The following is a 14,379-nucleotide window of genomic DNA, read 5'->3' as shown; positions in this document are numbered from 1 at the left end:
AACAAATTCATCAAATTTGATCAAAAAGAGTCTTTAAAACATTTCTTAGATTTTTTCAAATTTTTTCAACATTTTTCTACAATTTTATAGAACTTTAAAACAATTTTTCATTCATTTTTATATTTTATTTTCCTTTTTTTTTTGTTATTCGAGTCAAAATAACTCAAACAATTTTTATTTATTTATTTATTTATTCCTAATTTTCAAATATTTTTTTTATGATTTTTTCTAATTTTTGAAAATTTAAAATTAATTAAAAATCAAATTTTAATATTAAGTTAGCTGATCCGACAGTTCTGATAAATTAGAACGGTTAAGTCGGTCTAAATCGGGTCAATAGAGTGGCCACGTGTCAGCCAATAGTGGTGGCGACATGTGGCACTGCTTTTTAGTTATTATTATTTTTTAAAATAATTTACAGTAGGGTGAGGGTGACGTTAGCATGACACTACCGTCATATGGCAAGTCTTGGTTGATCTAGAGAGTTTTGACACGGATTGTTGACGTGACAGCCATCCGATCGTCTAAAGAAAACACAGATTGGACAGTTAGGATTGCGTCATGTCACTCTCACATCATGTCACTCTCAAATGCACAGAGTGTGCTACATGTCATCGTTTATACAGTGACACATGTACCACTTGAATATATAAAAGCTATTCTCTCTCTCTCTCTCTCTCTCTCTCTCTCTCTCTCTCTCTCTCTCTCTCTCTCTCTCTCTCTTTTCATCACTTCTATTCTCTCTCTCACTCTTCTCCTTCTCTCTCTGTCTCTCACCCACTCTTTCTCTCTTCCTTTGATCTCCTCTATCTTTCCATTCCTTCCCCATCGACTTTTCTTTCTTCTCTATTCTCACACATTCTTTTCTCATTTTTTAGGTTTTGATCAAAAGGAACCATGAGTAAATAGTTTTGGGTTCTCTGCTTTTCAAATCTGTGTTCAACCCCGAAGATAAGTTCTTTGATCTTTTTTTTTTCTTTATATTTTTTTCTCTTTTCATTTTTGATTTTCTTGGATTTTCTCGAGACAAACAAAATGGAGCTTAAGTTAATCTAACCTAGGTTGGGTTTAATCTTGGGCTAAGTTAGGTTAATTGAGGTCATGGGCTTGGACTAACTATGGGCTTGATTTGGTTTTGGGTCGAAGGCTGGAGACAACTGCGTTGTATTAATTGGGCTACGCTGAGCTCAATTTGGGGAATTGGATTTGATCAATTTTGGGCTAGGCCTAATTGGGTCATAAGCTATTAAGTTGGACTTGGGTTATTGGACCTAGACCAGTAGACCTGGACTTAGGTCAAGTTGACCCAGGTCCTTTGGGTCGGATCCAGGAGTATCCGGCTATGGGTATTTGGATCAATTGACTTGGTTCCGGTTCAATTTGACCTGGGTTTCGGTCTAGGTCTCGGATAATCAGGTATGAACATTCAAATTCAAATCTGGATGTGAACTTTCATATTCAGGTCAAATATCTAAAAGAAACCTCAAATTTATTTGTTTTAAAATTTGACTTATGTCCAAGGATTTTGTTCGAATTTAAGCTTAAATTGCAAAATTCAATCAGAATTAAACTAGTTAACACGAAATTTAAAGGACCAACCTTTATTCTTGAATCTACTATCCTGCCCTTCCCTTTCTTGAGCCTCTTTAATTCCAAGCTTTTTCTGCAGCTTTTTAGTCTTTAGTCCTCCTCAATTTTCTTCAATCTTAACCACTCAACCTTCCATCACAATTCTTTCTCAAAATTTTCAATGAACAATTCTTTTTCTTTACTCACTCCGTATTTCCATCTTTGTGTGTGTCTTTCTCCCTTTGAAACTCACTATTTATAAGCTTGAGGGATCAATTCAATCAATTATGATAGAATCAATCAAAATTAAACTGAATTGATCAATTTATGCTTGCATTAAACCATAGTTTTATCCACATATATCTTATGTAAATTCCCACATGTTTAATTTCCATTTTTTGGCTTTTGTGCTTATAAGTTTAGAGATAAAAATGTTGACCCATTTTTTTAATTTCATTTTCTATTTTTTTATTGTACTCACTTTTTAAAATTTTTTTTCCATGCATTCAGGTTTTCTCTTCTTTTCTTATAATTTTCCATTTTAATACATTTATAAAGTTGTCCAACTTTGTGTTATATAAATTTTGGACAAAAATGGGGTGTCTACCGTCACCATATTTGGTAGGGAGAAAAAAATCATTAACAAATCTTCTTCTTTTTTTATAGAAAAAAAACTAAGCCATTGTCGGACTTTTGGTAGCATGTCAAAAAAATAGTTTTTATTTTTTTAAAAATTATAAAAGAGTGGCATTATTTTTAATTTTTTTTAATATTTGTGTAGAAAATATGGAAAAAATTTTAACTTTTCTATGCAAGTTTTAAAATATTGAAAAATAAAATGCTGTTTTTATAATTATTTGAAAATTTACAATAAAGAAAATTTATTTTTCAAACATGCTAAATATTTACTACTTTCAAAATATATTTTTCAAAATTTTTTTTATTGTATGTAGTACTTGAAGAAATATCTTCATTTTAAGTACATCTTTAAAAATTGATTTTAGTTAATTTTACTTTTTACAAGTATTATAGCCTATAGTGTTTAATTTTGAAGATATCTTATTTTAATAATATAAAAGTTTTAATAATTTATAAATTATATTGCAATAAATTATATAATTAAAATTTAAAGATAAATATATTCATTAAATCATAAGAATTTCATTCATTTTATAATTTATTTATCTTGACTCATATAGTATATTTATTTTCATTCATATATTATTAAAATATATAAACTGTTTTAATCAAAATATTAACCTATAAAGTTTGATGTATCAAATGTATAAATTTAAATAAATATTTTCATTAATTGAATATATAAATTCTATATATTAAAGTAAAAAATATTTTAATAATTGTAATATATATAATTAAATAATAATTAAATATGTTATTGTAAGTGAAAAAGTAATATTTTACAAGATTAAATATGAAGAAAAATATATTCATTAAATTGTGTGAGTTAAAAATTATAACATAATGTATATATTTCAATGAAAATCATAATATATTATAACTAAATTTATAGAATAAAATAATTTGCACTTAATTTTAGCCCCTTATAATTTTTTATTTTTATTTTTGTGTTTATGGTGCTACTATAATTATTAAAGGATAGAGTAAGTTTTAACCTTGAGGCATCTTTTTATAAGACAAATTGTACATAAAACCTAATGAACTAAAGGAAATAATAAAAATCTTATCGTAATTGGTTCTGTAAAATAGATATGAGCCATTATAAATGAGGGTGTAAGTAATCAAATAAAGGAGTCTGTCCCAAACTTACATCAAATGTGTACTACAAAAGTCTTGGGTATATAAAAAATAAAATAGATTAAGTTTCAACTTTGTAATACACTTTTTATGGGACAAAACCACGAGGCTCAAAGGACAAAGCATACAATACCAGCAGGGACCGTGGATAGTGAGAGTTTGCTTTATGAGCTATCGGGACCGTGGATGGAGAGAATTCTCTATGAGTTAGCGGAGACCATGAATGGTAATGAAGATGTGTCCCAAGGGTCGGGTTGGCCGAACGTCTAACTAATGCACGGAAACCGTGTCCCTATCAGAACTTTGCCCTGATAAGTGAGACTTGGGGCGAAAGACGCTAATTCGTAAGTTTGGTGCTGTACCAGAGGATTCGAAGGGTTTGTTGGTGGCTGGAGTACCTATATAATAAAAAAAAACGCATACAATACCAAAATTAAACCAAGAATATTTCACAAAATATGAATATTTTTTTTTATATGACCTCCCTAAAAATTGTAGTAAATTTTTAAATAGAGAGAATTTTGGGGCCAAACTCAATGCTTATATCCATTTTGATTCCAGCTTCCTATCTAGATTCAATTCAACCCAAATCACTTACAGATACTAGTTTTTTAATTTTTTTTTTTATTATATAGGAACTTCAGCCACCAACAAGCCCTTTGGATTGTCTGGTGTAGCACCAAACCTACGGATCAGCATCCTCCCCCTAGGTCTCACTGATCAGGTAAAGTCCGAAATGTGGACATGACTTTCGTGAATCAGTTGGATGTTCGGCCAATCAGGCTCCTGAGACACATTTCCATTACCATCCACGGTCCCCACTGACTTACAGAAAACTCTCACCATCCACGGTCCTTACTGGCTCACAGAGTAAACTCTCACCATCCACGATCTCTGTTGACTCGCAGAGTAAATTCTCACCATCCATAGGTACCGTTGATTCCGTGAGTGTATCTACCTAGAATTGAACCCATGATACTCCTTCTTAGGTGCTAATACCTTTTCACAGCGCCATCCCCGTGGGGGCAGTTTTTTAATTTCTTAAAAAGCATATTAAGTGACATATATTGAATATAACTTTCTAATAATGTGTTTTGTATAAATTATTAGTTAAAAATTCATAAGATTTATTTTATTATCATAAAATAAATTGAACAAAAGTGTGTTTAACATTGATATTATATTTTTGCACATATACACACCATTAAATTAAAAAAATTGTCTTTTCAATTTCATGAAAATTATTACTGTATACATTTTAAAAATACTTCCACCAATTAGAAACCTTAATTTAGGAAAATATGAATTTTTTTTTTTATCCTATGATATTTTATTTTTAGGAAAAAAAATTAAACTATTAATATGCAAATATTATTTATACATTTAGAGAAATAAATTTTGGATTCAACATGCCTTATTTCAATTATTATAAACTCATCATATAATATAAGATCACACATTATGAAAAAATGTTTAAAGTTAATAAAATTATATTTATGAAATAATGAATAATTTAAATAAATTGATTTACAACTTTTTGTAAAATTAATAAATAATAATTATATATAATTATGGGAAACTTAGTAATATTAGATAATTAGTGAATTTTTTTTTAAAGAAGTAAAAGTGAGTCCAATAAGTTTTAAACTATAGTAGATTTTCTTTTAGTAAACTAATTTAATATTTTAACAAATTTAGTAACTTTAATCCTTTAAAATAACTAAAAAAATTAAAGCCATACACAAATTATAATAACCCTAATAAGTATAAAAGTTAGAGAACCATGCAACATGTGCACACCTAAGATGTGCAGGGCACTCACTCACAGCTCACACAAGAGTCATCATGCATGCAGATATGACTTATGAGTGTCAGGTTAAGTTTATTTTCTTTTTCATCTTTCAAAAAAAATAAAAATCTCAATAGCCCAAAAAGCATAAGGTAAAATTTTTAAAACTTTAACCAAGAGTTTTTGACATGTATTATAATATTTTATATAATTTTAAATTATCAATTTACCATATTTAATGATGGGTTCGGTCTATTTAAGAATGATCGTATGATTCGTTATTCAGTTTTAGTTTGGTTGGTTGCTGGTATTGATTTTTTTTAGAGAGTTTTTTTGTACTCTTCCTTTGTTTTATCCTATAATCACGATATTTTTTCATTAAAAGTGAAGTTATATTAATCAATAAATAAAAGTATTGAAAAAGAAAGTAACAACTTTTGAATGGATCACAAAAATCGATGAATATGTGGTATTGGTAATTTTGAATTATTTAAAATATTTTTTTTTTACTGTTCTTGCATGAATTTTTTTTATATTTAGTTTTTCGCCTTCGACCCTCTTTTATGTAAAATTTATAAGTTACCAATTATAGAGATTATAATAATATTTATTCATATTAAAGTAGCAGTGGACTAACATCATTCAAATTTATATGAAAAAATATATTTTATTTTTTTATAAAAAAATTTAATGTAAATTTAATAAGTATTTTCTCGAAAAAATATTATAGTAAAAGACCACTTCCAAATGTTAGACGCCTGCCTGTAGGCCATAGGTAGGCCAATTATTATTACCTATAAAACCAAACCCCACGAGCTCAGCCCAATCTATGTACCGTTTCACCTGGCCATTCCCACGAAACGCTGCTCGTTTCGACGTTTCTTTTGTGTGTGTTAATGTCAGAAGAAACTCGTCCTTTCACCGCAGGCGGTCACCCAACCTCAACCTCCCAAATTCCTCCATTTCCAAATTCCAACCAAAAACCCCACCCCCCGCCCCACACCCACTGCCAGACCCAGTCCCAGTCCCTGTTCTCCAACTACAATATTGTCTTTCTCTCTTCTTCCTCTTCTTTTATTTTTTATTTTTTATTTGATTCTCTACTTAAATTTCTCAGCATTCCTCTTCTCTCTGTGCTCTCTCTTTGGGCAAAAACTTTTCACTGGGGCGAGGGGTTATCGCCTTCTCCTCTTGTCATCGCTTGCTTGTTTTTCAGTTAGCTTCTCGGCATTTTCTCCACTCTCCGTCTTCCTCTCAACCCAGACACCCCATCTGCACCTTTGGGCTCCATTGAATTTTCATTAATTTGTTGGGTTTGGGAGTGCTGTTGCGGTTTCTAAAGGTTTTGCCAAGTGGGTATGGAGAGAAAGCAGGGGTTCTTCTCTGCTTTGAAGGAGGAGGTCGTGAGGGGGCTGTCGCCGGCGAGGTCCAGGCCAAGGAGTCCGGCGAGGAGTGCGTCTCCTATGAGGGGTTTGCTCCGGCGGAGGAAGAACGGGTCGCACCCGGTGCTGGCAAGATCGGCGAGCTTGAGGCCGCCGGAGCCGCTGTCGCCGTTGATGGAGGGGCCCGATCCGGAGGGGGGCAACGGCGGAGATCCGAGGATGGAGGGGAAATGGGGCCACTGGATGTGCATGGCTCCCTCTGTTTCGTCCTCTGCCTTCAAACGGTCTGATCTGAGGTTGCTGTTGGGCGTCATGGGCGCCCCCCTCGCCCCGGTGCACGTTAGCATCGCCGACCCTTTGCCTCATCTTAGCGTCAAAGACACTCCCATTGTGAGTCTATCTCTCTCTCTCTCTCTCTCTCTCTCTCTCTCTCTCTCTCTCTCTCTCTCTCTCTCCGCATGGCAATGCAACCTGTCCTCCGTGGTTTGTTGCGTTGCTCTGAAGAAATTTTAAACGGTGGTGCGACTGTTTTAGTCAATCATATCTGGTGGGTATGGTTTCTAGACTTGGCAATTGGCTCCGTGAGTTTTGCTTGTTTTGATTTTTATTGAAGTGGGAAACAATTGCCCCCAATGAATTCTTGCTCAAGTTTACTACAATTTTGGTGACCAGGGGACACTTTTTTTTATATATGAATATTTTTTTAATGTCTTTTCAGGAATAAAAATGCTTTCATTGAAGCAAAATACAATGATATAAGAGATTTTGTTTCTATGGTAGTGAATATTTCCTTGGAAATAGACCCCTTTTTATTTTTTTTCTGCACGTCTAGAGCTCAGTGAAAGCTGCCTCTGGTGCTTTTCTGATTTCTAGCTTCTGTTCTAATGTCTTTGCAATTTAAACTACATATTGCATAATGCCGATTTTGGGACCGAAACTCTCGCTACTAATCGTCAACAAGAACAAGAATTTTTGGTTTGGTACTTCGTACTTAGTGTGATATGTTGGTATTTTTCAATTTATGATTTGATTGCTTTCAGTATCTGCAACCATGAAAATAAGGGCAATCATTTTCTTCGAAGCAATTTTGAGCTGGGGTGGGGTCAATTTTTTCTCTTGTGTCTTCTGTGATTTTCCTTTTCCTTTCAATGAGTTGGAATTGACCAATGTTGCTGGTGTGTTATTACAGGAAACTTCATCTGCCCAATACATATTGCAGCAGTATACGGCAGCCTCAGGAGGGCAGAAGCTTCAGAACTCCATCCACAATGCTTATGCCATGGGCAAGGTCAAGATGATAGCTTGTGAAATTGAAACAGCTACGAAGGTTATAAAGAGTCGAAATTCCTCCAAGGCTCCTGAGTTGGGCGGTTTTGTGTTGTGGCAGATGAACCCTGACATGTGGTATGTGGAGCTTGCACTTGGTGACAGCAAGGTTCATGCCGGTTCCAATGGGAAGCTGGTCTGGAGGCACACTCCATGGCTTGGTGCTCATGCTGCAAAAGGGCCTGTCAGGCCCTTACGTCGTGCTCTTCAGGTGAACTTACCATGCTGAATCGTGCATTGCTCTTATATATCCTAATACTTTCCTCACTATCTGGTCGCTTCAAGAACTGCTCTCCACTCCTTTTTCAGGGTCTTGATCCAGGGACCACTGCGAGCATGTTTGCTGAAGCAAGATGCACCGGGGAGAAGAATATAAATGGGGAGGATTGCTTCATTCTCAAGCTTTGTGCAGATCCTGCAACATTGAAGGCCAGAAGTGAAGGACCAGCAGAAATCATTAGGCATGTTTTATTTGGCTATTTCAGCCAGAAAACTGGGCTTCTTGTACATTTAGAAGATTCTCACTTGACTCGCATCCAGAACACAGGAGGTGATGCTGTGTACTGGGAGACAACAATCAACTCATTCCTCGATGATTACAGGCCTGTCGAGGGAATTATGATTGCTCACTCGGGTCGTTCAGTGGCAACCCTTTTCAGGTTTGGAGAAACAGCTATGAGCCACACCAAGACCAGGATGGAAGAGGAATGGACAATTGAGGAAGTTGCATTCAATGTTCCAGGGCTGTCAATGGACTGTTTCATTCCTCCTGCTGAGCTGAGATTCAGTTCTATCAGTGAAGCCTGTGAGCTCCCTCAGGGTACTGAGAGGGTTAAGAGTGCCATGGCAGCTGCCGTGTATCGTGCTAAAGTTGCAGCAATAGAGAAGTCGCAGAATGAGAAGTCAATAGAATCGTTGTGAAAATGAATGCCTAAGAAAGGAATAGGGCTTTTGCAGTGCTCGTCCTGTTGGCTCGGTAGTTACTATGGACTGACAAATTAGAGGTGAAGTGATAGTAGAGGATCTTCATTATTTGATGCTGGAATATTAGGGTTGGATTCACACCTCTTCAAATCTGTAAATAGAGCGTATCAATTTTCCAGTTTGTCAGGAGCCCAGACAAATCGTCAATGTCAAATACAAAATCCCCCTACGGTGTCGAGCTTTCAGTTTCAATGAACTTCAATCTAATGGAGGTTTGTTTTCCTCTTTACGGTCCATAAATACGTTGATGTCATAAAGCTGTGACATCTGAGAAACAAATCTGTTTATGTGAAGGCATTTGACTGTGATACCTGAGTATCATTTTATCTTCCCAAACTCCTGTAAATCTCCTTCCGAGTTGTCCAATGACAAGCACAGGTTCCGTTGAGTTTGAGTTTCGCTTCAACTGGGTTTTGTTCATTAAGTTATATTGGCCTGGATGCCTGTGTTTATATGTGCTGGGAAGTTTTCAGGGGTGGGTATAACTCAAAACATGTTTGTGCAGTTGGATGCAAATATTACTTTATATGCAGTAGGGAAATGTCAGAAGACTGCTTAAAACCTTTTTGTTGTTCTTCTTGGGCTCTTTCACTGTATAAGATGTAAGCATTGTGCTCTATCTCAGATATTGAATGCGTTTGAATACAACTTCATGAATATATTTTTTAAGTCTTTCAAGATTTGCGTCCTCGAGTTCTATTCCTTCTTTCAGCTTGTTTAGTGTACTCATGTCATAATGCTCTTTATCCGCATGCCTTGGGCTGGTAATGACAGCATATAAGGCTATATATGAGCTAGTTTAAAAAGCAGTTTGTGATTCATATTGGCTTTTGGACTTTGGGGAAACGGGGGGCCAAGTTAAACAATCAACACCCAGATTTCCAACCCAACAATCTTTTCTTCTCTACCAACGTCCCTTTCTTTATACGTATTCTGCATTGCCTTTTTGACCATTTGCATAAAGTTATCCTGCCGTTCGATTAATGGGAGTGCTTGTAGTTACAGGCTTACAGCACTGTCTGTTGCCGCAGCTTGCGCGCGCGGGCGCGTTTGAGAGAGAGAGAGAGAGAGAGAGAGAGAGATTTTTGAGGTCTCATTGGACCAGAATTATCCGGAGTAGCCCATTAGACATCTCGTCTCTCCCTTTCAATTTTAGAATTTGCGACGTAAACACGAAGCATTGAGATCTCATGTTCAACATGACCTATCATATTCGAACCATTAGATGCTTTTTTAGGGACTTAAAAAATATAAGGGAAAAAGGAAAGAAAAATATAATGGAATTTACTTTTAGACCTTATTTAAAACTTGGAAAATACTAGGGAAAGGAAAGAAAAATGCGAGAAAATAAAAAATATAAAAAATTAATGAAGAAAATTTTGATTCTACACATTGTTGACATTTAATTTTTCTTAATTTTAGATCATATTAGAATAAATTTTCATTTTCAATAGAGTTTGATATTGAGAGAAATGAAGTAGAAAATGAGTTTCTTTTTTATTTTCGTTTCCTTTTCCTAATCAAAATCCTTGACCTTTCATGTTTAAGTGAGAAGAAAAATAAAATATATAGCAAACAATAAGTTTTTGATTTTACACATCATTAGCATTTAATTTCTTTTTTATTTTCAATCATATTAAAATAAATTGTCATTTTTAGTAGTATTTCATATAAAGATAAAATACAATGTAAAATGAATTTGTTTCTTTCTTTCCTTATATATTTTTTTTTCCAAATAAAAAATTTGATTCAAAGGAACCCAAGAGTGAAAGAAATCAAAATGCAAGATATTCTTAATTGGACCTTTGATTAAGTTATGCATCAACACCATGAATGAAGACATCCGTCAATTATTGGATCCTAATGTAGGGTATTTATTCCGTAGGCTTGTATGTCTATGCTTGACTTGACATCAGTTGTATAGCTTTCGTTTTCTAGTAAGTAGAGACTCCTACGACCATGCTTGTGGAAAGCTCTCACGAACTTGTCTCCTCTTTTACCCATTTTGCCTAGTTAACATAATCATTTTAATGCATATTAATACTACTGAACAAAAGAAAACTTTTTTAAAGGTCAAACGTAAAATTGAGTAAATTTATATCGCAACCATGAAAAGGTGAGATGAAAAGAGATGGCTGCATAAATTAGCTTTTCCAAATCTCTTTTAAGCTCCCCAATGGGTATGGGAGTTGATCACCTCTTTCAATCTATATTGAAGAGATTGAAGAAATATACGTCTTGAGCAATGTAATCACAGTTGTCGGTATTTGAGGGGAGGGGAGGGGGGTGGGGGGGGGGGGGGGAAGGGGATGAGATAACCTATTTGAGACTATCGAAATGAAAAATTATTTAGGGATATAATGTTAAAGAGAGAGGAAACTTAGTCTTAAGGACAACTTCTTAGGTAAAACAATAAAGCTAACCATATGGCTATGGGCTAGGCTAATGAAATTTAGTTCCAAAAAGTTTACATATTGAATTTTTAAAATATTTTTTGTAATAGACATTTTTAAAAAAAACTTGGTCTGTGTTCACGATGATAAATTATGTTAACATTAAGAATTTCATTCTTTTAAGAATTAAAAATGAGACACAAATAGAAATATATAGGGAAGGAACACAAGGGAGACTCAATTATTGTAGTATTATTAGCATTTTTAGGTGTGAGAAAGGCACGAAAAGGAAAGAAGGAAGGAAGGGGGAGAAGGGGGTGAAGGGGGAGAGAGAGATCGTGTTTTAAGAGCTTTGAGGGCTCAAAATGCAATAAAACGACATTAATATGTTTGAAAGAAAATTAATTTTTTAATATTGAAAGATAACAAGATAAAGGAGGACTAGTTATGCACTTATACCTCAACACTTTCAAGGAGGACCTATGCCATTTAGTTTGCAACAAGTTGTCTATTTATGCCATTATTGGTTTGTTTGTCATGCTTTGGGAAAAGCTATTACAAACTTGTCGCCTCTTTTACCTATTTTCCCCAATAAATAAAAATATTGTCGGTGCTTATTTATACTATTGAACCAAAAAAAAAAAAAAGCAAAGGTAAAGGGTAAAATAGAGGAAATTTGTATTGTAAGCATGAAAAGGCAATTATGAAAAAAGGTTGGCTACATATATTTCCTTATTCATGTTGCTCCTATAAGCTCATGAAAAAGTATGGAGTTGACCTCTTTCTTCGATCTGCCTTCTTCTTGTTGTTGTTGTTGTTTTTTTTTTTTCCTTTAGACATGACATATCTTAGAGGGACGGGATTGAATATTACTTTCGTACTTTATTTTTGTATTGGGATGCGAGGAGAAGAGGAAAGGTGACTTATTTATTATAATCAAAATGAAAATGTATTTTTTTGCTTTAAAATGAAAAATTGTTTTTTTTTTTTATTGAAAAGTTAAAAGAGAGAGAGAGCAAGAGAGAGAAAAAAAAAAAAAAAAAGAAACTTGAGTTTTAAGGACACTTCTAAGGTAGACCAATAAAGTTAACTATATGGCTATAGAATAGTCTAGTGAAAACATGCTTAGTTTAAAAGTTGACATATTGACTTTATAGTAAGTTTTAGAGTACATTTTCATTGATTTGGGTTATGATTATAATAGTTAATTGAGTATTTGCAAGAATTTTATTATTTTAGGAATTAAAAATAGAAAAAATGTGTGAAGAAAGTATATATATATATATGTGTGTGTGTGTGTGGCAGGAATATGTGAAGGCTCGACTATTATAATACTATTGGTATTTTTGAGGTGTGTGGGTGGGTGAGTGTCTATTTGTGTGTGTGTGTGTGTGTGTGTGTGAGAGAGAGAGAGAGAGAGAGAGAGAGAGAGAGAGAGAGAGAGGCTTTAAGACCATTTTGGAAAGTTTGTTTTTTTTTTTTTTAGGGTGAAAGATGATGATATGCAAGATAGCATTTGGCCAATGAGACTAGGGTCAACTTATGCATCAACAACTTGGAGAATATGCTCCTTTCATGGTAAGGCCCAAGGGAGGGTAGTTAGTTTAGGGGTTTGTCTATCCATGCCCATTTTTGGAAAGATTTTTTTTAGGGTGAAAGATAACAATATGCAAGATAGCTTATTGCCAATGAGGCTAGGGTCAACTTATGCATCAACACCTTGGAGAATATGTGCTTTTCATGGTAAGGCTCAAGGGAGGGTTGTAACGACCTGTTTTTTTTTTTTTTCTTGCTATTATTTTTTTTACATACTATGAGATTTCACTACTCTGATACCTTTTAATATAAATCAAACCAATAACACAGACCAGATTGAACCCATGGAATTTGAGACACCATAAACAACCTAAGCAGCGAGAAGTAGAATACATACAACCACGACCATATATTCAATACCAGAGTGTCAAAATATTTTCCAAAATACACATACACAATAATACTCAAAATACCTTCATCTGGACCTAGGGACTACTCAAAATAATTACCCAAAAATACTTACCCTACAGTCAGGGCAGTACTGTAGCCCCCTCTACCTGCAAGCCTGATATGCTCACCTAATTGGATCACCTGAAAAATATTAAATCACTGGGATGAGACAACGCACAGTAAGATGAAATATGCTATTACTAGTCTGATAGGTGAGTTTACATACTATAAAACTGATTTGGAAATACCATAAATAATTGAATCTGCGAAACACATATAACATTTCATTATAGCTTATACCTATGCTGCTTAACATAAACTACTTTTTTGAATTTTCTAAACGTAATACTTCTAATATTCATAGGTATATCTATGGTTTCTGTAAACTTGAATATACATATATATATATATATATATATATATATAATAACTGAGAAAATTTCCATGGATGGATAACTGAAAGTCATGATTTAACCCCTCATGACAAGGTTATGCGGCTTGAAGGTAGGACTTATCCTGGTTGGCCGACCAAGGTAAGTCAACTGAATTTCGAAAGTCAAATCGGCCTCCTCAACCCTTATCTGAAGGGGAGTCTGTCCACAACGTAGGCACGATCAACTGCTAAATACCACATATTATCTGAGTAATGTGGTTGCACTCTGAACTGAATATAGCTATGGTACCGTGCTCTGCTGACTGAATCTGGTCCATCAGGGTCTGATACTATATACATATGTAATTGATATATCTATATTACTGTTTTACCATGATTTTATAATAATTAAAACACTGTAAAATTGATATGCTAATATGAATAACTGACTGAACATTTAATGTCTGTATACCTGATTATCTGACTGAAATCATGGTATTCTGAATATGCTTGTAAATATATGTTTCTATACATATACTGTAGATCATGGTATCATGGAAAATAGATAAATCATGGTATTCTGAATATTTTGTAAAATTTCTATCTATATGTATACTGAAAATTATCTTTTTACAAAACATGTATTTATTCCATGATATTTTCTGCCTAATACACTATAAGACATGGTATTTGTAAACTGTATAAATACTGTACTAGTTTGCTATAAACTCATGCTACACAATTTAAATAAATAAATTCACTTGTTCTAAAATCTGTATTTTTTGCTATACAAATATATTA

At 33.9% G+C, this 14,379-nt stretch overlaps 1 protein-coding gene across 1 annotated transcript; it reads left to right on the top strand.

Moving 5' to 3' along the window:
• Positions 1–6,135: 6,135 nt before the first annotated feature.
• LOC131162528 (uncharacterized) lies at positions 6,136–9,504 on the top strand. The gene is made up of 3 exons (XM_058119113.1): positions 6,136–6,906; positions 7,706–8,053; positions 8,152–9,504. Exons 1-3 carry the CDS (start codon positions 6,493–6,495, stop codon positions 8,761–8,763), a joined length of 1,374 nt encoding a protein of 457 aa, XP_057975096.1. The 5' UTR covers positions 6,136–6,492; the 3' UTR covers positions 8,764–9,504.
• Positions 9,505–14,379: the final 4,875 nt, after the last annotated feature.

This window comes from Malania oleifera, chromosome 8 (genome assembly GCF_029873635.1).
Source record: "Malania oleifera isolate guangnan ecotype guangnan chromosome 8, ASM2987363v1, whole genome shotgun sequence".
In the NCBI taxonomy this organism is placed as follows: Eukaryota; Viridiplantae; Streptophyta; class Magnoliopsida; order Santalales; family Ximeniaceae; genus Malania; species Malania oleifera.
The sequence above is the reverse complement of the archived record's forward strand: the minus strand, read 5'-3'. Positions and strand labels throughout refer to the sequence as shown.

What these genes read in the sequence shown, in the direction of transcription:
- LOC131162528 (XM_058119113.1), top strand. Translation starts at nt 6,493, where the DNA reads ATGGAGAGAAAGCAGGGGTTCTTCTCTGCTTTGAAGGAGGAGGTCGTG. An exon ending in GCGTCAAAGACACTCCCATT is followed by an intron (nt 6,907 to 7,705) that starts GTGAGTCTATCT and finishes GTGTTATTACAG; the next exon opens with GAAACTTCATCTGCCCAATA. An exon ending in CCTTACGTCGTGCTCTTCAG is followed by an intron (nt 8,054 to 8,151) that starts GTGAACTTACCA and finishes CTCCTTTTTCAG; the next exon opens with GGTCTTGATCCAGGGACCAC.